The sequence below is a fragment of the Calypte anna genome, chromosome 1 (assembly GCF_003957555.1).
Source record: "Calypte anna isolate BGI_N300 chromosome 1, bCalAnn1_v1.p, whole genome shotgun sequence".
Classification (NCBI taxonomy): Eukaryota; Metazoa; Chordata; class Aves; order Apodiformes; family Trochilidae; genus Calypte; species Calypte anna.
The window spans coordinates 86,750,347-86,774,976 of record NC_044244.1 but is presented as its reverse complement, the minus strand read 5'-3'; the positions used below and the strand labels follow the sequence as shown (position 1 = coordinate 86,774,976).

The 24,630-nt window shown below is 40.5% G+C and overlaps 2 protein-coding genes across 2 annotated transcripts in view; both read right to left on the bottom strand.

Annotated features, from left to right (window-relative positions):
• The window catches only part of TULP3 (TUB like protein 3), a 28,647-nt gene extending 10,321 nt beyond the window's left edge, over positions 1–18,326 (bottom strand). Inside the window, exons 1-3 of the mRNA XM_030469146.1 lie at positions 18,119–18,326; positions 7,597–7,648; positions 2,186–2,348 (exon numbers count right to left, since the gene is read on the bottom strand). Of these exons, the coding sequence (XP_030325006.1) occupies positions 2,186–2,348; positions 7,597–7,648; positions 18,119–18,159 (256 nt within the window). The 5' untranslated portion in view covers positions 18,160–18,326. The remainder of the gene's footprint in view (positions 1–2,185; positions 2,349–7,596; positions 7,649–18,118) is intronic.
• A 1,015-nt stretch (positions 18,327–19,341) lies between these two features.
• On the bottom strand, positions 19,342–24,571 carry RHNO1 (RAD9-HUS1-RAD1 interacting nuclear orphan 1). The gene is made up of 3 exons (XM_008503243.2): positions 24,359–24,571; positions 23,037–23,302; positions 19,342–20,111 (listed from the first exon to the last, which is right to left on the bottom strand). The coding sequence occupies exons 2-3, from the start codon at positions 23,202–23,204 to the stop codon at positions 19,452–19,454; spliced, it is 828 nt and encodes a 275-aa protein (XP_008501465.1). The 5' UTR covers positions 23,205–23,302; positions 24,359–24,571; the 3' UTR covers positions 19,342–19,451.
• Positions 24,572–24,630: the final 59 nt, after the last annotated feature.

Sequence of the window (24,630 nt, the reverse complement as noted above, 5' to 3'; positions counted from 1 at the left end):
AGTCTATTTTTCATTACTATGGACACATCTTAGGGTGGTTCTTGTTTTCCTCTTCCCTTGTTCAAGCATCCCTTTGAAGGACTGATGTATACTTCACAGAATCACAGAATTGTCATAGTTGGAAAAGACCTCTATGATCACCGAGTCCAACTCTCAACATCCCCCTCCCCAGTAAAATAAGTAAAACATATTTATCAATATCTGTATCACCATGCCCACTAAAGCATGTCCTGAAGTGCCTCATATGCAGTTTTTAAATACCTTCAGGGATGGTGATTCTACATGTTCCAATGCCTAACTACTCTCTCAGTAAAGTAATTCTTTCTAATATCTAGTCTAAACCTCCCCTGTTGCATCTTCAGGCCATTTCCTCTAGTGCTGTCATTATTTACTTGAGAGAAGAGGCCAACACCCCCCTCCCTACAACCTCCTTTCAAGTTGCTGTAGAGTTCAACTTTTGTTAGAATGAGAGAAATCAGGCCTGACTGGTACAAACCACCTGTTACTTTAAACACCTCAGGCATCAGTTTCTCTATTTATAAATACAGTGATTGTATTTCCTTTCTTCCAAGGCCCTAAGCAATTAAAATGAATTGCGTTTGTCCTGCACATTGATATCCTTCAATTTGTTTAGGGGCAGCTACTCTGTTCTCTTGTCCTTCCAATTCCTTGTTTGCTTCTGTGCCAATCACAATGAACACCCTAAAGTGAACTGATAAAATGTCTACAGCCACAGGCAGAAAAATCTGCAGTGAGTGCCCTTTGTATTTTCTCCACATTTAAATATACAACACAGCTGTTCACTGCGTTTTGTAACTTCTGGAGACATCTTGATGTCAGGGTGTGGCATAAAAATACATATTTGTGTGGCAAACAACATGTAAGGGAAGATACAGCTTTAGATTTCTTGCTTTTCCACCATTTTTTCTCTTAAAGCTTTACTGTTTTGTCTAGGAATCAGATTTCTGATATGTTTACTGCTGCTAGTGCTTTTTAGCAGGATTTATTTGTACTGAAGAAGCTTCAGGGAAGCTAGTGAAGAAGCAGTTTTAATTTTTCTTTCTAGTAGTTTCAGTACTACTGAAGTTTCTTAACTTAGAAGTTATATCAACCTCTTCTCTCACTTTTTTGGACTTAAAAGTGTCTTCCGACAGAAGCTTCCTCCCAGATGATTGTAAATACATAAATGTTACCATCCACATCACCACTCTCCTCCTCATTCTATGATCCTGAAAACACTTGGAGAACAAGAAAAACATTCAAAAGATAGGGGCTTTTTGTGGGTTTGCTTGTTTGTTTGTTTTAAAATTCTGCTCTACCTACTGATTCTGTATTAATAGAATGGTGATATTACAACATCCTCAAATAGCATGTATCTCAAAGCCTTAGGATGTTTCCTGTTACTTCCTTGATAAGCTGGTGAGATTCTGGCTCTCATAAGCTACTTCCTGACACTGGCATGCAGGGGTTTCCTTGTTGCTCTTTCTTCCTCCCTGTGAACCTGAAGTCTGAAGGCTCTCACTACAGTATTTCTTTCCACTCCTAACAGAGTGCTCACTATGTTACTGCCGTGCTTTGAGACCACTGGGTTACTGCTTTTGCCTCTGATAGCACTTGCTGCTTACCACTTTACGGACCACTATAGCTAGTTTGCCCTGTTTCAGTTGTCTCCCTGAAGCCCACAGAAAGCAACATGTGAGGTAAAAAACAGCAAGAAACTAATTCATTGTTCCCAAGACTTTTGTTTTGCTCTCAACTACTTTATCACTCAGTTGTACACAGTCTTGAGATGGAATATACCATGATACAGGGAAGACACTCACTCTGAATTATATCCTTTTTTTTTTTATCCAACAGCCTCAAAGGTCTCTTTGGATTTGTATCTCCCTACCTTTACAGAGGCTCCTAACCCATTCCTACAGTTTTCCTTCAACTAATACAAGGGAGAGATTACTGAAAGGCACAAGAGCTGGCACAAAATTCAAGGTAAGGTTTAGTTTTCACAGTTCAGTATTGCTCAATAGTACTGTACACAGTCGTACTCTTCTACAAGAGTACGACTGGTATGTAATTAATCTTGGTTTTCACTTGGCTACTGTCACAGCAATGCAAGTGCCCATTTGTGACACAAAATGCATGCACTGGTATTTTGGGCAACATTGTTGTAATCAGGTTGATTCCTTACCACGTAAGGTAACATCACTTTGGAAAGGGGTAGGAGTTTCTACTAATGGAGTCTGCTCCTCACACCCTTTGGGCTTTGACCTACGCAGCTTTGCCTCAGGATTTGGCTGTACCATCAAAGGATCAAGACGTTTCTTCCTCTGCTTCTTCTCTAGAAGAGCTCTCTGTGAAATAAATAATGCACGAAATAAAGATGAGTAATCACAACCAGAGAGGCAGAAACCGTATTTCAGCCATTGGCAGCAACATGTCACTGATCAGGATCTCAAATAAACCTGAAAGACTCATGTAATCTCTTGCAAAAATCTTAGACACAGATCACTGTGTCTTTAGAGTGGGGACATTGTCTTTGGTTCTCCATCAGTGCTTGATGGGTGATAAAGACCCCTGCTTAATTTCTGATCTATTCTGAGACCATCAGCAGATAATTTTACCTCTTTCATCCAGTCTAAACTGCAATAATCCTTAATATAAATAGACAAAGTCAGCAGTCATTTATAATCCAATATGAAACATTTCACAGAGTCAGTATTGTAATAGAAAGCACATTCATGCAATTTTATTACTCCATGCATCCTACTAACCTAAACTGATAGAGCAGATAAAACAGCTCTCACAGACTCCAGGCTCTTTCCAATACAGTTATGATTGGATCAACCAATCCATCATTTAGGACAACAGCTTCCTGTACATGCAGGGGATGCACAGTATTTCATCCCTATTTTGTAGAATTAAGCTAACTTTGTAGTAAAAGAACTATTGTAGAATCATCAATGGTTTAGATTGAAAGAGACCTTAAGGATCATCTTCAAAACTATCTGAAAATGCCAGAGTAAAGATGAGAGCCTTACCTTTGCATAATATGTCAATTAAGTCTTTTAAATGTTATTAGCGTAACATTTCTAAAAATCTTCAATCAGGGCTCACTGCCACTGCAGTTATAGATGCTGTCACAATGCATGAAAAGCAAGTCAGGAGTTTCAAAGGAAAATCTTTTTGTCTCAAAAGCTATCACCTTATAGAGAGAACTCAAAACAAATAGTTCCCACAAACCAATGTTGAGAGCCAAGTCTCTAAGAGTAAAAAAAAAAAAAAGTAAAAATTATAGTCATTAAAATAAGACTGATCCAATAAAATGAAAATTAATCTACCTTGCAATTTTTTTTCATGTAATTTAAGACTGAAAGGAAAGAGTAGTAAATCCAGATGTTAAAAATCCCCATATTGCTTTTCAAAGATGCACAGACATTTGATGCTTGTGATTTACTACTAAATGAGAATGGGTATAAACTTCTAGGCTAGAATCAAGGCAAACAGGCACATTGCACCATGTTAAAGGCAGCTATATATACTTAATCCTTGAAAGTTAAAGTGATGCACGATGAAGAACAAGTCATGTTCTAATATTCTATAATGCACCACTATGCAAACAACATGCAAGCCCCTGCAGCAGATGCAGCTGATCCATGCCTGCTTCTTAGGTACCTGAACACCCTTTGAGAGCTGTTCTTGCTGACAGAAAGCCCTTCTCCATCAAATTCTTTTTTTTTTCAGTCTCCAAGGATCTGTCAGATACACAGTGCCAACAATTCAATCCACTTGAGACACGAACAGCTTTGGAACTCCTCCCTCTCCTGTTATGCTTTTTCTCTCTTGTTAGTTCTTTCCTCTCCTATTAGGCTTTTCCTCTCAAGTGAGGAAAGCGTTAGTTTCTTAGGCTAGGGAATTCCAACACAACTCAGCCCTTGCTCTTTTATTCTTTCTTTTCTTCAAGCCCTTACCTAAAAAAAACAGCCTCACTAACACAAAAACAAACAAACAAGCTAGAAAAATATCAAACCAAAACAATATTTTTATTTAAACTCCTAATTACACTTTGAAGACTGGACTGCAATATAGGTAGTGTTTGTTGCTACATAATTTTCTGTAAAGTTTGTCATGCAGGGAAAAAATTACATAGAATTCCAGAGATTTTCAGTGGTCTAGAAGAAGAAAAGTATAATAAGCAGTAAAAGTTAAATTCTTACAAAATGTTAGTTACAGATAAAATTTGTTTTCTAGAATGACAGTCAGACTATCCAGAATAATTCACATTGGTTTGTGGTGTTTGTTCTTTAAGTTAATGCTGATGAAAAGTAAAAGATTTTCTGACAGTTTCTAAATCTCTAGCATTTAAAAAAAAACGAGAGAAGGAAATCAAGAATCAAAACACTATATTCAGAATAAAGATTTGTGAAAAACTATTCCAAGGTTTCTCTATGTGACAGATAGACAGACAAGAGGAAAATAAAACAGACACATCCTGAAGGCACTAAACCCACAGCTGCTCTTAGAATGAGAAACTGAATTTGGGATTAATACAGAATAAAACAGCTTTCAAAACTACTTAACTTACTACTCTATTACATGTGGTTTTTCAAATATTTCACTGTTCATCAATCTAAAATTTTTTTTCTTATTATAGTAGATTCTGTTTCTGTTTCAAAGAGTTTCTAGAACTCACGGGTCCAATGGGATCATATTGGATAATTTGAAAAATATCTCACTGCTGGTAGATGAGACCAACATTTTTCTTACAAGAACTTCGGGATAAGTTCTTGTAATCAAAGTGACAAAACATGATAGTAATATGATTTGCTTTAAAAAGGCTTTTTTCTATTATTTTTCTTACTGAGATGGAAAAATCTACAAGCCTGATGACACAACAGAGAGTAGCAGTTCATTTTCTCTACATAAGGTGGCAGAGCAGCCTTACCTTCAGCACCGTGTTCTCAGACTGTCCAGTAAGATGAAGTAGAAAATAGGAAACTATCTTGCTGCATTTTGTCACTAACTAGCCTTTTCCTCCAGCTGTATTTACAGGAAAAGTTCATATAAGAACAAAAATTAGTTCTTGAGCCAGAATTCATAACCCATTAATTAAGTACCAGATACAAATGATCATGATTTATTCATGATTTTGTGAACTTCATATATTAAAGCATAACATCAAAATGCAAAAAGATTTAAAAAATCCTAAACCACAAACTCCAGTCCTAATGAATTTCAAACAAGCTCAGAAGTCGGATATGTCAAATAAATCATAACACATTGTAAACCAACTGGTTTTTGTAGTCCTTCTATAACGATGATGAACAGAAAGAGGGTATACTTGAAAGCTGAGGCCACTCCACCCTTGAAGGTGCAATACCATGCTACTTATTATCTGGATTGGTCCTACCTTAGTAGGCCATGCAGGATGGATCCTAGCTTGGAAACATCCCCTCCATCTTCCAGCTCCTCCTTATTTCATGCTGAGGCAGCAGTGACAACACCAGCGATGATGGCATTAATTAAACTTCATGTCAAGGGTAAGTGCATGAAGAAATATGCATTCAGCTTCACTCTCTGGACCCAAAGGGAGATTGCACTGTGAGCTGGAGGTGCTGCTGGGGAAGTGAGCACTGCCTGAGCAGCCACACAAGGCTCCCTCCTCTAGGAGAAGGCAGGAGTCTAGATAAAAGCATCCTGCCAGCAGGAGCTGGCACACAGATGGGACCTGATGTCATGCCTTATAATTTTTTTTTTTTTCAATTACAGGGTTTCCAAACCCATCTTAAAGATGGATGATGGGCATCTGTGGCAAATGCTTATCCCGGATTCTCTGTAGAACCAAAGGTTCTAAACATGATCCCACTGAATTAAAACGGTTTGCATTTTTTAAAACCAGTTCCTGTGATTTTTTAGGATAAATTAATCAAGTGAGGCGTCAGCTACAACCAGCAAGGGGTCCTTCATGTCTGATAGTGATCTCCTATTGACCTCTATTTCTGCAGAAGGCATGGTACTATTTCTGTAAAAGTTAAAAGTAGACTACTACTTTTCATAGAATCTATGATTCTATGATTCTATGAAAAGTAGACTTTAGAAAATAACTTTCAAGCCTAAATTAGAGACTATTTGTGTCTCTCAACAAATCTCTTTTGCAAGGAGAGGAGGTGGTGTTAAAAAACATTTTAGTGACATTTTCCAGCTGTTGGTTTTACAGATTATTTAAATCCCAATCAAATCCAAGAAAGCCTGGAAAAAAAATTGCAAAAGGGTACGAATTCTTTTAACTCACCTCTTCATGCTTCAACTGACAAATACTCTGAGGGAATTCCATCCAGCCCAACATCTTTGATTTCAGGGAACAACAGAATATCCCCATGGCCAGGTTTGAAACTAGGCATACATTGACAACTGGGCCTAGTACTAGGAGCCAGTGATCAGTACCAATTGATAACCCAAGGCAGCAGACCCAAAACAGACACCGAGGTTCATCACCAAGGAGCTGGACCTTCCTTAGTTTTGGAACTTCTTTCTGAGTGGAATTTGACTCAAAATGCTCTTTTAATTATTACTTGAACTAACGGGGTGGTTTTATTTTGGATTGGTTTGGTTTTGTGTTTATTTTGGTTTGCTTTGTTTTGGTTTTGTTTTTTTTTTTTTTAAAAAGTGTTAGTGGAGACCTTAGAGGTAGAAGGATTTTCTAGCTTCCACAAATATGTCAATAGATAATTTTTACTCCTTGAGTCTGAATTGTTTCAGATAAGCACCTATATACACACAAAGTTGATAAGAATGCCACTATCTGAAAGCTAAGCAAATTCAGACTAAAAATAGTGAAAAAATTCTGGTAAAGGGGGTTTAATATTATCCCCTGCAACACTTCTCTGAAGAGTGTTCTGTCTGGATTTAAAGCTGAAAGAGAACTTCACTAAAAACATACTTTAATTTGAACACAGATTAATTCAAGTAAGACAGGGATTTCTGGCCCATGTGAAATGGCCAGCTAGAGAATCATAATAACCTCACACCTAGTATATTTATAATCATTTACAATTTCCCATAAAAAGAATACTAAGGATGGATACTTTATTGCTTTGAAGAATATGGAAATATGCAGCGAATAGCATTTTAAAAACCGAGAACTATAACCCAATATTTGTCAAATGCTTGGCTCTGAATGTTTTCTTTGTAGGAAATAAAGTCAAAAGATGCTGGAAATATTTTTCAACAGCAGTGTTAAGGAGATCTTTCTATAGCTTGGGGAAACTTTTCTTTTCCTTTGATGCCTGAAGTGGATAATGCCCTGCAGTTTTCCTCTCTTCTGATTCATCCCTGCATTGTGGTGACTCAGTCCCAATGAGACGAGAGGAAATATGAAAAGGAAATGTATCAAAGGAATGAAGACTACAAGGCATAGCAAGGCTAACTTGAATTAATGAAAACTATAAACACATTTAAAGAAGAGTATTAGCAACGAGTTCTCATTTTATCCTTTAGACCAAGCATTTTTAGCACTTTACTGCCATTTCTAAAATCCCTAGATGGATAAGGTTTGTTTTCCTACACTTATTTTTATCAGCTTCAGCACTATCATTTATTTACCTGATTCTCTAGTTTCAGCTGTCGTAGTTTCATGCTTTCATCCTCAAAGATGCTGGGAAAAGGAAAGAAAGAAATTAATTATTGCTACTAAATAGCATGCATTATAAGAGCACAGCCTGTTCACAGATTATGTACAACTTCACTGTCAAGACTTCAAACAATTGTAAGACATAACTTCTATCCCACAGGAAAACCCAGTTATGAAACATTAAAAAATAAAATATACTTCATATTCTGTCATAAGCAGGACAAACTATAGTTATATCACATTAGTAAATTGTTCTGAAAAATTTTGTAAGCCAAAAAGGCTTTGTTACTGATAGATCATGAGCCACCATTGAAGTGAACTATGAGACAGTTTATATCTGAAGGCTTAACACAGTTCAGATCTAGTCAGCAAAGGTCACAATCCTTTATAAAAAACTCAGTTCCAAATTAACTCAGAATATTATTTTTTTTCTTGAAGTCAAACCCACATCATTTTCTACTCCTGCCAGACCTTTCAAAACTACTGTTATTACCTGAGAGAATCTATATTTGCAACACCTGATACTAATTTCTAGAGCTGAAAAAAAAAATTATTTCGCTATTTGCTTTATACGTAACTTTCATAAGAACTCCAGTTTTTCACTCTAAGTTGTGCTCCCATATAGACTTCCCATTTCCTTCTCTTTAACAGTTAATTATTATATAAAAGTGCAATTCAGAGCAGTTTAACCCTATATAAGACAGAAAGATTAATTAACAATAAGCATGAATTCTGCCTACCACAGTTGTGCACTTTGCTCCAACATATTTTTGACAAAGACCTCTCTGAAAGTGAGAAAGCATCAGGAAAACGATACTGAATATGGAAACAGACAAATATTATAAATCTTATTGATGGCATGCAGAAGAGAAAGGCTAGCCAAAACTTAAATTTAAACAGGGAATTCTGTCTAGCATGCAGGAATATCCAAAGGGGTGAAGTCACAAGCTGGCAGACAGTGCTGAATATAACCCTTAACAAGGAAAACTGGCCAAAATCCCCTGGTAGCAGGCCACAGAATGAAAGCAAGCATCAATCCTTTGTACTATAAAGTGCAAGGATTCACAAAATCATAGAATTGTCATAGTTGGAGAAGGCCTCTGAGATCACCATGCCCAATTGTCAACATAGTCCTCCAGTAAAATAAATAAAATATATTCATCAATATCTGTATCACTATGCCCACCACAGCATATTCTGAGGAGCCTCATCTACACGGTTTTAAAATACTTCCAGGGATGGTGGTTCATACAGAGAGCATAAGGAAAAGAAGCACCGAGACACTGCAAGTAGTAAGTAGTAATTTTAAAAACTCCACTGCTTTCATTTTTCCCCTCTTGCAACCTTCCTTCCAGCACTTGGTTATCATTGAAGTGTAACATAATAACCAGACAAGGCAAGAGCTTCCCACACATACACAGGCTTCAAACCTTTTCTACTCATCCTAGTGGGGCTGGGGTTGTTACAAACCTTAGAGGAAAAGGCTGTGCCAGAGTTACTCCCACAGCTCCCCACTCAGGAATGCAAGCAGGGTGCTAAGGGAGCTGCAGGCTTCCAACACGAATCCTCCCTCAGAGGGACTGGCTACACAGACTGCTACAACTGAGTGCCCTTCGGATATGCCCACGTAAAATCACCGTGGTTTCTGCCATGCTTTTCCATTTGATGGGTTTATGCACAATAAGAGGAATTAAATATCCAGTAGGAACGGGGAAAATGAGCAGCGTTTCTTTAACTACAACAACGCATCTGAGAACAGGGGGGAAACCCAACGAAACAAAACCAAAAACCAGCCACCAAACCAGCTGCCCTTTAATAAATACAAACTGGAAACACTCAAGTAGCCTGTCACAATCTTCCTCTTCCCAAGTGCTGCAGAAGAGCAGACTACAGGAGAACCTGTGCACCAACTCCTCTGCTGCATTTACCAGAATCCACATCTACTACAGCTGGGCGAGGCACAACAGACATTGCCATGGAGAAAAGAAAAATGACCCAGAACATAGCATAGAAGGGAAGACTAATGATTACCCAGAACACAGAAAGCAACCAAAGCAACCACTTAACAAAAAAACTCACTTGAGAAGATACAGCAGCGTGTCTGAACAGGGGAGAAGACAGTGAGACATAAAGGGGGTTCAGGGATCCATTCCTGCTTGCAAATCCATTTCCAGAGTCAGCACAGTTCAGCATGAAGCAAAATGTTTTAACTGATACCACCTCAAATTCCTGATGAAACCAGAATGAGCCTTGTTTTCATAAGCAGAAATTAAAGTGTTGCAATATGTGAATGATAAATTTATTATAAGTGGTTATTTGGTCTTTCCTACTAATTTGCAGAATAACAAACTAGCTACAGTGAAGAGCAATCTCATAATTTAGTTAACAGATGTTTAGGTATCTAATTAAGGTTTCACTTTTATGCTTTTTATTTTCATTTTTGTAAAAAAAAGGCTCACCACATCTATTGACAGCTCTTTCGGAATGGAAAAATTGTTTTTTAATAACACTGCAATTTTGGAATAATAAACTATGTTGTAAAGTGTGCATACAGATAGAGTTAAAAATTTTGTTTTCTTTGTAACCTCTTTGCGACCCTGAATATATTAAATTTAAAAACTCCAAAATAGCTGTGCTCCATGGATTTGAGGCTATAAATTACCATTGATGAGAGAGAAGATGACAACATCCAGTTATACGTAACTGTAGCTAGAGAAATTCAGATTGCAAATGAAATTTTTGTTTAACATTAACTCATTAACCGTTGGGCTATATCACACAGCTGTGGATTTTCAGCAGACTTTTAATTAAGGTAGAATACTATTATATTAAAAACTGCTGTAATGGAGTAATACTATGGTCTACCTCAGTGTTCAGATGTTGTTATCCCAGACGGGAGAGCTAAGCATTCTTCTACCAAGTTATGTCAAGGAAACAATTAAGTTCCCTTTATATACTGACTTTTGAAGCTGTAAAGAGGCAGAATAAAAGCTGACTTATTATGGGCTACTTTTGCAAGGAGTTGATTGGTTGCAGCTGTGACTAAGAGGCAGTAAGTAGAGAAAGCAAGAAAAGCAACAGGAAGAGCAGACTGTAGAGAAGAAAAATATTCTACATGATTCAGAATTCACTGGACAGACAGATTTTAAGTATGTTAAGCAAAGGAGAAAACCTCATTATGTTTTTTCTTGAAGTCAACAAAATAGGTACATTCCTCATATGTCAACTAAAGAATACTCTACTCAGTTTTTCCTCCTAAACAAGCAAAACAAAATTTAAGTTGCCTTGCCAATTTAAAAGTTTCCTAGATAGCTAAACGTATTCTGCAATTCAGGTAGATGTAGGTTTGAGAAATAACAAATGCCATTCTTTGGCCTTAATTTTTATGTTTCCTTTGCTCTCTTTCTTTAAATGGAACTTCAAAGCACAATGAAGTAGCATCAGTTTCCTCCACAAATGTCCCAAACTTCCGAATATTTTATGCTCCATTTCTCACTCTACAGAGAACTTCTTCCACTCAGAGTCTAAAAAAGCTACAGATAACACTTTTTCCCTTTGCAGGACAGTTTATTAATGTGGTAGTAGTAGTTCTGTCTCTGAGCAATAGTCTCAGAACTTAGGAATCAGGGAATGAGAAGAATGTGGCTTTTGGCACACTTTTTTGTCCACTAGATTTTATTTTTAGCTTTAGAAGCTCAAGTAAAAGCAACTTCAGTAAGAAATGCAGAGTATGAAAGCATTTTCATTCTTAAATATCTATCCCAAGAGCTTTCCTAGGAATTGCTCTCCTCATCTGAACTACAGCTATGAAGGAAAATAGCAGCTATAGAAAACAGATCATTTGAAGAAGTATTCTTTCTTTTTAAAACAAATATGCCAAACAAAAGTTGCAATTCTGTCTCTGGAAAGTAGTTGAGGAACAAAATTTATCTGTAATGCACATTCCAATCCACAAAAGGGAGGAGTCCCATCTGCTTTCCTTGCAACTATCACAATTGTAATAGTTAATTTTTGGGAAAATATGCAACATAGCATCCACGGGAGGGAGGAATACCTACTTTTTCTGCCCTCCCAAATGTAGAAGAATGTGTTGGAGTGGGGGGGGATTTCATACACAGAATATTATTTCTTTCAGAATTAAACTAAGTATCATTAAGTCTTCCAAGGTAAAATCGTCTGCAACTCAGCCATAAAAATGCCACATCCATTTTTAGGTGACACTGCTCAGATTGCACCAACATTTCAGTTATGGGTTATTTTTTAGTTATTGATATCTCAACCAGGACAATTTTTAGTTTCTGTATGTTTTATTTACTAAAAGAATAGTTTCTCCAGTGAAATCCTTTTTACCTCTGATTTCAACACTGCACCTCCCCACCCTGAAATCATGCACAGATTTCTAATGCCAGTAGCATACTGTTTCCTGAAAGCTTTCACAAAATCTATCTGGCAATTTTTTACCTACTGGACATACTCTGGGAACAATGACATGGCAACAGTGAACATTTAGTTTTGGAAGCAATTCTTAATGAGTGACTATGTTATTGCAAATAAAGACTGTCTTGGTTATGCTTTAGTATGTCATGTTTCACGTGATACAGTTTGTATAAGAGTTACATCAGAATATTTGAAAAGAAGTGTAAAATAAACTAATAGGAACACTAAAATCAATTGCCAGACCGAAGCTGGGTGAGGGAGCAGAAAGACAAACATCTAGATCTATATGGCCTCTAGGCACAGTATGTTCTTGCCAATGACTTGCAGAAGCTATCTGAATTATTTCAAACATACTAAAAAAGATCCTAAAGAAGCATAAAGGCAAGTTTTTCCTTTACAGTCTCTCCTTCTACTTACCTCCAAGTTTAAAAATGAAACTTTACTGTGTAATTGCCTTTAAATTCACATGAACTAGAAGCATGCCAAAACCAACCAAAACAAAAAAGGCTGGCACTCTGAAACATATATATAGATATATCTTTTTATATATATCTATGAATGCATATATGGATATTTTATTTCAGCAAAACAGCTGCCCCAACAAAGCAGAGCAATGAGAATACCATCCCAAAGAAAGAAAAGGTGGATGATGGTTCATGTATACCGGAGGCATTGCTAAGATCAGAAAAGCAAATACTCCTCATATTGCAAACACCTCCAGCAGGAAGAAAAAGCAAGTGACTCCCTTCTGAGGGGAACATAGGGTCCAACATGCTGGACAGGAATTCTGCTGCCTCCCTGGGACCTTGATTAAAGACATCACTAGAAAACTTTCTAGCCTTGTACAGCCCTGAGAAAATTACCCATTACTGATTCTCCATGTGAGGAGGAGGGCAGGTGAGGGAAGCTGTAGCACAGGTTACCTTTTTCTCTACTCTTCAAGTTGTGGGCAGCAACGCTGGAAGAAACAGATGTGTCCAGACTCTTAATACATGGCTCCGAGGCTGATGTCACCACCAGTTTCAGGTTTTTTGATAGTGTAATGGCCTACACAGCACCAGGCTTGCCAGCACTGGATGGCCCTCATTTCTCAAAGAGGGAAGAGGATCTTTGCTCAGGAGCTTGCTGGACTTATTAGTAGAGCTTTAAACCAGATTTGAAGGGGGATAATACCAGGCTCCTCTGTGACAAGCTGTGGGATGACATGCCAAGATTAGAGGGACAGGGTATTAGTGAGGTGCCTAAACCACTATCTATCATATTTGAGAAGTTGTGACAGTCCACTGATGTTCACACTAACTGCAAAAAGGGAAACTTAACCCCTCTTTTTAAAACAGAAAGCAAACAAAAAAGAAGCTCCAGGGATGTATAGGCCAGTCAGTTTCAGCTCTGTGCCCGACTAGATCATGGAGCAGACCCTCCTTGAAATTATGCTAAAGCACATGGAATATAAGGAGGTGATTTGTGACAGCCAGCATGACTTAACTAAAGGCAAATTGTGCCTGACAAATCTGATGGCCTTTTACAGTCAAGTAACAACATCAGTGGACAAGGGAAGAGCAAATGACATTATCTACTTGGACTTGTGCAAAGCATCTGATGCTGTCCCATGCAACATATTTGTCTCTACGTTGGAGAGACATGCACATGATGATGGGTGCATGGATGGATGGACCACTTGGTGGATAAGGAATTGGCTGGACAGTCACTCTTGAAGAGTTATGGTCAATGGCTCAATGACCAAGTGTAGTCCAGTGTCTTCCTCGGGGTTTGGAATGGGATTAGTGCTGTTTAACATCTTTGTTGGTGACATGGACAGTGGGATTGGGTGCACCCTCAGCAAGTTTGCTGATGACACCAAACTGTGTGGTGAAGTTGACATGCTGGAGGGATGGGAGGCCACCCAGAGGGACCATGACAGGTTTGAGAGGGGGGCCCATGCCAACCTCATGAGGATTTTATCAGCACTTATAAATACCAAAAGGGTAGGTGTCAGGAGGATGGGGCCAGTTTTTTTTTAGTGGTGCCCAGTGACAGAACAAGAGGTAACAGGCACAAGCTTGAACATGGGAGGTTCCATCTACACATCAGGTGGAACTTCTTTACTTTGAGGGCAGGAGAGCACTTTAACAGGCTATCCTGAAAGGTGGTGGAGTCTTCATCTCTGGAGACATTCAAAACCCACCTGGACAACCATTCTGTGTAATGTGCTGTAGGTGAACCTGCTCTGACAGGGGTTGTGCACTAGATGATCTCTAGAGGTTCTGAAGAAGCCCTAAAATTCTTTGATTCTGCGAGAACACCCCTGAGGAAAAGAAGGTGTTGGTTGATGAGAAGCTCAATGGGAGCCAGCAATGTGTGCTAGCAGCTCAGAAAGCCAACTGGATCCTGGGCTGCATCAGAAGAAGCATGGCCAGCAGGTTGAAGGTGATTCTCCCCCTCCTGCTCCAGTCTCCTGAGACCCTAACTGGATCACAGAGCCCAGTTCTGGAGCATACATAGGGAATAGAGGGACCTTCCAATAGCTGAAAGGGGCCTGCAAGAAAGCTGGAGTAGGACTTTTGACAAGGGCATGTCGCAATGGAACAAGGGGGAAGTTTTAAATTGAAAGAGGGTGAATTTAGATTAGACATTAGGAAGAAATTCTTCAGTGTGATGGTCATGAGACACTGACACAGGCTGCCTAGAGGAGCTGTGGATGTTCCCTCCATGGAAGTGTTCAAGGTCAGGTTGGATGGGGCTTCAAGCAACCTGCTCTAGTGGGCAGGGAACCCCTGCCCATACAGAGGGGTTGGCACTGGATGATCTTTAAGGTCCCTTCCAACAAAATCTATTCTGATTCTATGAATTTGAGAAAAAAAAATCTGAGACACATGTACTACAGAAGTGTCTTTTGTTATAAAAGTTGAACAGGTTAATAATTATTTTTATTGTCTGATATGGAGAAAGCATTGAATTTAATCCAAACCTGTCCTTGCTGCACCGTGTTCTCCATATCTGCATAATGCAAGAAGACAAGGAATCTCCTGTGAGGCAAATGTCTTTGATAGCTCACTGTCACTGATAGTTCAGTGATAGCTGGTGATTCCCAGTGATCCTGATGTTATCAGGGATGATACAAATTCACAGCACAACTTGAGTACAGACTTTTCAGCTCTTAGCCACCAATGCAACTGTTAGAACATTCTGTTTCCATAATCATGTTTATTCCAGTGAATTTTATGAAAACTAGATTTCTGCTAGGGAAACAAAAGAGACATTTATTCCATAAGCTGAACACCAGGTTTCTATTTCATGTTCTCTCAGCTACACACTCCTAGTTCCCAGTCACTTCATTCCTAGAGTTCACTCTCCCCAGCAAAAGAGCAAAGCAAGTAGGGCTTTAGAATTCTGACTCCTTTGATCTTCTGTTTGTGAATAACTACAACTTACTGTCACTTTTGTTAGCATTGTAACGTATTACAACATGAAACCAATGAAATTTAGAGCAGCTACTATCTTCTCTAGTAACAAAGTCAGCAGTCAGATAGCATGCAGTATGCTTAGCCCAAACTAGATAGCAAAACTCAGAGTTTCCTGAAAACAAGTATATCACACTTCATGCCAAATATTGCATTTTACAGTCTCTCAGACAAAAAAATGAGGAAGGAACATGAATTAAATTTTCTGAGCTGATACTCTAGAAGTGACTGTGGACTTTTAGTCCCAGTCCAGTTTTTTATTTTAGAAAATTGAAAGGGATATCTATTAAAGTGCTAGGAATAGCATATAAGAATGCTAAATGTGAAAAGGGTCCAAAAGTGACCACAGACTTCTATAACAATAACACAAACAGTTAAGAGTTCTAACATCTCAGACAATACATGTTTTAAACAACACTAGGAGGAAAGGTAACTTTTCTTGCAGAAGTCTAAGGCAACAGCTCTAGACATAACAAGAAATCCACTTCGAAGAGAAGTCATCCCATGACTCAATTATAACACAGCAAACAATTTTATTTTAGAGATCACCCAACTGCCTCATTGACAAAGCAGGAGTCTGGAGCTATCTCACTGTAAGTTTGGTTGCAGAATGTTTTCACACATATAAAGTCATAATTACATTGAAAGTGGGGTACTTGCCCCTCCTACATATGCCATATCAATAGTGGTTTAAAAAAAAAAACATGCAGGAGAAGAGAAAAAGAATGGTTGCCTCTTTAAAGCTGAGTCATCAATAACCTAAATTCTAAATTGTAAGAGATGGGAAAACTTTTTAGAAACTGAAGAGACAATCCAAACAATGTTCAACTTTAAGACAACTCCTAACAATTGCAATTACTAGTTGCACTTGGAAAATTGAGTGAGAGGTGTAACCCTGTTGCTATTTTTCCCCCCTCTCTTGCCCCAGCAGCCTGTCACAGGAAATGAGGTGATTCTTTCTTCACTCACCCAGACAGCAGCAGCATCACATTGCAGTTGGAAAAGGTTTTGTTTTCTTTCAAAACTGCACTCCTAAGATTACATGCCAACCACATTTATAAAATATTTAGAGATTTGTCTCATTTTGGACAGATTTCTTTGTCACAATGTTCAGACTTGAAAGTGGTGAAACAATCAAGGTATTAAGCCAGTTCTCTTTTATCTAAGGAGAAGATTTGCAGAATTATAAATCCAGGAATTTACAAAGCAGTGTGGCCAAATAAAAATACCCAGGGACTAGCAGTGATGCTGATAGGCTTTTAAAAGGAATTTCAATTTTTTTTCTCTTCTCTGGGTCATGAGTATAGCTAAAAGCATCAGCAAAGTAGTTTGTCTTTTTTTCCTCAAAATTACAATTATTGTGCATCTAAACAAAAGTCAAGGCTAGCAGTTATCAAGATTCCTGACAACCTCAACTACACTAGGGTTTTTTCAAGTATGGAAAGGGCTTTTGGCTGGACAACAATACATGAAATCACTTTTGAGCCTTTATCAACACATGGGCTCATAATCTTTTGCAAATGGAAATTATATATGCCCTTTTTCTTCATTAACTTTGAAGACATTGAGGAAGTATTCCAGAACTCCCGAGTTCAAAACCAGAAAACCAGTCTTTCATTCACGTCATCACTTTAATATATATGAATAACTATTGAGCTAAAATTACCAATTGTATGGTACCAGTAAATAATGTTTCTCTTCTACAGCATGCTTATTATAGTACAACTGTAAGAGGTTTAGGTTTCCCTCTTTACCTGCTTTTTCCTTTCCCCATCCAAACATCAGAGGCAAGTCCAAGAGATCAAGATCCAAGAGTCAGAAGAGACTTTTTTCCTTTGTTTTAATCATACTAATTCTGTCAAAACTCATTTTCACTGCCTGCCTGTATTCTCACCTTTAATTTCAACTAATCCGAGATTTGAGCTATTCAAGTGCCACGGGCATAATCTCTTTCCAAAACCTTTTTTCCGAACTTCTCAGTTTTTTTCCCCTGTTACATCACTTGATCTCCCTTCCGTTTTCTCTCTTTCCCTTGCAACAGCACACGGAGTATGATCCCATATACCCCAGGAGCTCCATCAGCACCAGCAGCGCGGGGTAAACCCGCAAAAACGCTTCACATCAGCACCGAGAAACGAGCAGGGTGGACCCAGACCCCACAAACCCAGCTCAGCCCACAAGTACACAGACGATGCACAGCGCACGACGCCGAAGAGCGCGGCACACCAAGCACGGCTTCGGGATTTAAGCGACCGCCGTGTTCCCGCTGGGAGCGGCTGCTTCCCGGGGCAATGGGGGGGCCACCGCCCCACGCGCGCTCGGCTGGGCCCACTTAGGCCCCGCTCAACCCGGTACCGGGAGCCCCGCGGGTGGGTGCGTTGCTCCGGCTGCCGTGCGAGGCGGAGCTCCGCGCCGCGACGGGAGTCCCGGAGACGTCACCTTCCCGAAACCAGTCCGCGCCCGCCCGCCGGAAGGTGGAACCGAGCCGGGAATCATCTCGCTGGGAAACCCCCACTCGAGGTGCGGGCCGCAGACAGTCCTGCAGTAGCCCAGGCCCGGGACGAGTACTCGCAGGGTCCCGCCGAGCCTCTCTCACCTGCCGCCGGCTGAGCCACCGCGGGCCCTGACGCTCTCCATCCCCGGCCCCGCCGTTGCTATGGGGCCCTGGCCGCCGCGCCGCGCCCCGGCCTCACCGCTCCCCTTGGCAACGGAACCGGGTGCAGGGGCGCAGCGCCATTGATTGGCCCAAGGCGCAGCAGACGGACGGACGGACCGCCCGCCCGTCGGACACGGAGCCCCTCGGCAGGGCGGGACGAGCCCCGCACATGCGCGGGACGACGGTCAGCCCAGCCCCCTTCCCGCCCCAGCCGCCCTGCACCCCCCGCCTTCCGCCTCCTCTGGGTAACGGGGGTGACGGCCCCTACCATGGGGCCACGTAGAAAGCTCTTTTCGGAGCCTCCCCGCTCCCCTAGGAAGCCCGGCCCGTCTTATCTCCATCCTAAAGAAGCCACCCAGCGGGGTTTTCTGGAGAATCAGCCGGTGGTAGGTGTATCTTAGAATGGTTTGGGTTGGAAGGGGACCTTAAATATCATCTACTTCCACCCACCCCGAATGGGCAGGGAGCCCACCAGCTAGAGCAGTGGTCGATGCCCCATACAACCAGGCCTGGGGTTCTGAAAAATAACAGATATTCAGAGCGATGTGATTATTTCGTGTCATATGTCCTCTGTGTATGTACAAGTTAAAATTGTGATTGGAAAGGCATACAGTTAGTGCCACAGCTAGCACTCAGCAAGAACATCCCGGGATAACTAGGCCTTGAAGGCAGCAATCAGCCAAGATGTATCAAGGGCGTTTCACATGTATCACTAACCTGGCACAGACTTAAGGTCTATAAGGATAATGGCACCTAAGGAATGCAGGATATGATAAAAAGAACTAAAATCAAGGTGAGATTGACTGCTGGACCAGTCTTGGGCAACTGGAGTTACAGAACTTGCAATATTGTGTCCCTTAGGTGAATTTAGCTCATTATAATGTCATTGTAATACTAAAAATCACACCTCCAGGCCAAAAAGACCCCTCTTCTGAATATGTGACATAGTAGAAATAGCACCATAACCGTATTATAACTATAAATAAATTGGTAGCCGATTATTGTAAAGAAGACGGATTTAGAAGCTTACTAACTTTACAGTTTTGTGTACAAAATACATCACAGAAAATTTCCTTTGGTGTGCTTGATTCGTGAGAAGCCATGGAGCACTCAGCTTTGCAAAAACCCGAAATAAATAACAATGTTTCCTTCCTAAAGGCAGTCTTTTTTGTCAGCTAATTTAAAAGGGTAACAGTAACACAGCTGAATGTTCCTTGAAAGTAACATTGTCTTTGCACACACACACAAAAAAAAAAATAAAACTCCTGCCAAGTTAGACATTAGCCTGCCTCCTTGAGAGCTCAGGGCTCACTAGTATGCTGGCAGCACTCAGCTTCCCTCTCTCCAGCAGGTATTTCATTAAGTGAGGCCGCCGTCTCCAAGTAACCTTTACTCCATACTCATGTTCAGGAGTATCTGTCACCAGTACTGCTGCTGAATCCCCACTCCCACAGGGACCAATGCCATGTGCCAGCTCTGCTTCTCGATGCCAGGCATGGCTACTTGTTTGTGCCAGAGTGCTGCTGCATCCCCAGTTCCTCATGGAAGGCGTCTGTGCAGTCTCTAAATGTGGTAAGCTACAGAATTCTGGCTCCACAGGCTGGGGAGCAGGTAGAGAAGGTATTTCTTTACAGTTTTCTGGACTGTTCACCTGGATGTTGGCTTTTGTTGCTGTCTGTTTCTTGGGCAGGCTGTGAGAGTGCTGTGGGTTCTTCCTCAAGTAATTCAGACTGTCTGAGGGGTGGACTGCATGTCCTTCTGGATTCTGAAAAGTTAAAGGTGGAAATTTGCAGGCTGCAGCTCTGTGGCAAGCTCCTCCTGGATGAAGGGAACTGTGTTTGCCATCCTGATTCTGGGGCTTGCGAGGACCACGATGTTTCTTCTGGCATTCTTTCGACACCACCGACTTAGTTGTTTCAAATTGTGGGCACACCTGAAGGAAAAGACATAGAAATGAGAAAAAACACCATCAATTTTCTCCAGATGAAGGAATGGCAACCTGATTTCACTTTCCCACTTATTTAATTTTTTTTTCAGCATTCATTAAGTAGTCGCTTAATGAATGACAGACAATGAACTGGTCTTCAGCAAAGCAAATCGGTCACTAAGCAAACTGCTAAGCAAGACATACCTCTAAACTTCAACACCCTGTTCTGCCTTTCTTTTCTGAAAAGTGATTGGAGTGCAAGTGAGCTATTCTCTGGATACTTAAAAAGCACTCAAGATGGGGTTTTAAAGAAAAACTGGTGTCTACTCCTGTAATTCCTGCAGATTTATAACAGTTCAGAGCTGAATCCTGTTCCTTTTTGTATCTTTGTGTAACTCTGAATAGGTTAAATTAATTACATCCTTAGTCTCCCTGAACAGGCTGAACTGAGAGCAATACAAAGTGATATAAAGGATGCCCATCTGGATCCAACACCTTAGGTTATGTTAGTAAGGCTTTCAGAATATTCACCAAAAACAGTTTTACTTCAAACCAAACATAATTTCTATTCTGGAGTAACATCACACAAAAGCAACTTCTAAAACTGGATTTCTATCAAAGATGGTTAAATCTCAATAATCTATATTTCTTGGAAAGATTTTGGACTCTTACTCAAAACCTGGAAATCCTTCTAACACAGTATTCTTTATCTTCCCAGCTATCAATAAAAAGAATCAGGTTCCGTTTCTTGGGATTTTCTTTTCCCTAGAGCACACCAAACTGGATTCTAGATGCAGTAAGTACAAATACCTTTCAGCATTTGTAAGTTACCACGTAACCCATAAAAACCCCCAATTAATTAAGGATAGTAATTGGCTGCTGTACAACTGAACTGTTTGTTCAGGAAGAGAGAGAAATGATTCCCTGGTGACTTTATCCTGGCATATAGGAACATAAATGAACCACTGACTTTGAGGATATGATTTTCTGGTTTCTGAAAACAAGTACAGGAGGCATTATCAGTGTAGGATTCTAGTAGTCAGGAGGGGATGAAAAACTTAAGTAACATCAAGAAGATAGAAGCCACAAATCTGTTGCCACAGAAAAAATTGACAGAAACACTGCAGAGGAGTTACAAGAAGTTACAAACCTACCAGTATTTTCAAATGGAAAAATACCAAAGAGCTTCAAGTGCTCTTCAAACTGTTAGAATCATTGTATGTTTGGTATCAAGCAGCCTAGTGTGGATATTTCCACCTCTTCCAAACATAAAGAAAGCTTATTCACAGCAGTTATTTCACTTACTGTTCCAGAAGCCATAAAGCTAACTGCCTCAAGCTTATAAAAAAATTAAAGAGTAAAACATTGATCATACCCTACTTGAAGGTTAAGGTATCACAAAAATAACTCTGGGTTTCCTACCAAGAAGAAAAGGAATGTTTCATGTAGGTTTGAAGCCATGCTTTCAAGCCAGCTTAATGAAGAACAGAGGCAAAAAGTAGTAATGCTTAAAGAGAGCTGCTCTAGGTGACTACTATTATTGTATAAGTGCTGCAGAGACAGACTATTCATATTTGCTAAAAAAAAAAAATTAAAAATAAAGAAATAAAAAAATCTTTATATTACAATACATAAGGAGTTTCTTAGGACATGTAAACAATCCCTGGAATATTTTTTTCAGAGCAGAAAAGGAGCCCATCAGAATCATATGGAGAGAAACTATTCAAAAGACACAAAATGGAAAAGAGGGCAGGCTAGAACAAATAATCCTGAATTCAAAACCTATGTACTCTAAACTTAGCAGTGTCAGATTTAAACAAAATGTCTAGCCCGCTGATATCTAACATTTAGAGTGCAGCAGTCATTTCAAAAAGCAAGAAAGAGGGGAAAAAAAATAAATCCCCACTAATGTTACTTATTCTCAGGGTTTTCAGTTGCCATATAAAACAGCATTTTCCCTACAAAAATAGCTTTTCAGAAGGCAAATAATCAGTGCATACCGCACCCAGTTTTATGCCATCAGATAACCAAGACCTTAATGATTGTAGTTAGAACATAAAGGAACTAAAAAGTGCTGTAGGCAGCTACAATGAATTCAGGCCCATGCTACTAACTTTCAGTATCTAGGGCACATCTCTTTCAGTTGAATCAGAATCACAGAATCATAGAATTGGCTGGGTTGGAAGGGACCTCAGAGATCATCAAGTCCAACCCTTGATCCACTAGAACTGCAGTTACCAGACCATGGCACTGAGTGCCACATCCAGTCTCTTTTTAAATATCCCCAGGGACACAGAATCCACTACTTCCCGGGGCAGCCCATTCCAATGCCTGATCACCCTCCCGGTAAAGAAATTCTTTCTAATCTCCAACCTAAACCTCCCCGGGCACAACTTGAGACCGTGCCCTCTTGTTTTGCTGAGAGTTGCCTGGGAAAAGAGACCAACCCCCCCCTGGCTACCCCCTCCTTTCAGGGAGTTGTAGAGAGCAATGAGGTCTCCCCTGAGCCTCCTCTTCTCCAGGCTGAACAGCCCCAGCTCCCTCAGCCTCTCCTCATAGGATCTGTGCTCGAGTCCCTTCACCAGCCTGGTTGCCCTCCTTTGGACCCACTCCAGGACCTCAATCTCCTTCCTGAACTGAGGGGCCCAGAACTGGACACAGGACTCAAGCTGTGACCTCACCAGCACTGAGCACAGGGGCAGAATCCCTTCCCTGGACCTGCTGGCCATGCTGTTCCTGATACAGGCCAGGATGCCATTGGCCTTCTTGGCCACCTGGGCACACTGCTGGCTCATGTTCAGCTTCCTGTCAATCCAGACTCCCAGGTCCCTCTCTGTCTGGTTGCTCTCAGCCACTCTGTCCCCAGACACGGAGGAGAAACTTGAAAACTGTTGCTGTAGGACTCAGGGGGGGAAAATAATCTATACCAACCCAGACAGCAGAGGCGTTCTGGTCTACAGGTTTTGTAGGAACACGTCTTGGATTCTTGGCTGAAGGTAGGGGAGTCTCGTAGCAATGGACGGGTCCCTCTGGCGGCCTCTCAAGGAATACCAGCTCTGCCTTCCTGGCCTTGGGGGTACCTTTCTTTTTCGGAGGCATTAAAAGGTACAGTAAGACGACTTAGAAACTTCATGATGCTTGCTGGAGCCAACCGGAGAAAAAGAAAAGCACCCCGAGGAGATGCTAAAGTCTCAGATCTGTAGAAGACAAAAAATTGATTTGAAAACTTGTTGAGAAAATTCAGATCTAGTTTTTAACAGAAGTAAAACATTCACGTAACAGTTCAGTGTATGCACCTCTGTGCAGACCTCTTCCTACCACTAGTTTTTGAACCTTCTGTCGACTTTCAGGTAGGTTAAAAAATGCATTGCAGAACAGATAAATCCTCCAAAGTTTTACCACAGCTGATAGCCAAATACACCGTGGGAGGGAGACAGAGATGCAGACAAAAGACGTGATCCAACTGCAAAAGTTCTGAACTGGCCTTTGGGCCTTTAGGACACAATGTTAATGGAAAAAATATAGTTTCTTATGAAAACACATGCTTTAAATACACAACAGTCAAATTCACTTTTCTTCATAAAATCACTTTAGAATTTGAATTACATCCATCTATGTTAAGGCCAGAGTAAAATAATGAATTATTAATATAGTGTCAATATAGTAAGGATAATAAGCATTAATAAGAATACAGTTCTTAATATATTAATAGGCACAGTCACTGAAAATCTGAGGAAATTGAAACCACTGGGAGAGAAGAAAAACAAACTTGTAATGGGAGTAGCTGACATACTGAACCAGCCATGCCAAGTCCACAATAAAAAAAAAATAATAAAAAAAAAAAAGTAAATAAATAAATAGATAATGGTTTAGAACTTAAAATCAGAGAAACTTGTGCTCTTTTTTTTCAGTCATACCCATAAAATTGTTTGTGATGCCAAGTTAGAGCACAGGGCTGAGATAACAAGAAGTCTTTCAGTTTCTCATTGGTAACTAACTGTACTTTTTAGTATCAGGAATGTTAAAGTTTTTAAGTACTTTTAAGACTCTACATATCTCCTCCTGTATTCTACCTATCTTGAATGATTTTTTTTTTTTTTTTTTTAGTGCAGCGAATAAGTTTTAATTAAAATCACATTCAATTTTCCCTTCAAAGCCAGATTAGCACAGACGAGGGGCTTCGAAGGCGACATTTCCTGAGAAACACACTCTTTTTGCTAAACGCACAAGACACCAACATCCTGACAGCTTACCGCAGAGCGGTCCTGCCCGCTCCCCCGGCCCGGTTCCGCAGTAACACCGCAGCGCTCTCGGACCAACCCCGGGCCAGCGGACGGCGCCGCGGGGCACGGGGCAGGGTTCCCACCGAAGCGGCGCGGGTGGGGGAAAGCTGCTGCCAGGGACCGGGCCTGTGTCTCCAGCAGCAGCTGAGCAAACCCCCCCGAGGAGCGGGGGCGTGAAACGGCGGAAGGAGGACGGGGATGGGTGAGATGCGGCGGCCGAAACGACCCCGGGAAGCAGCGCG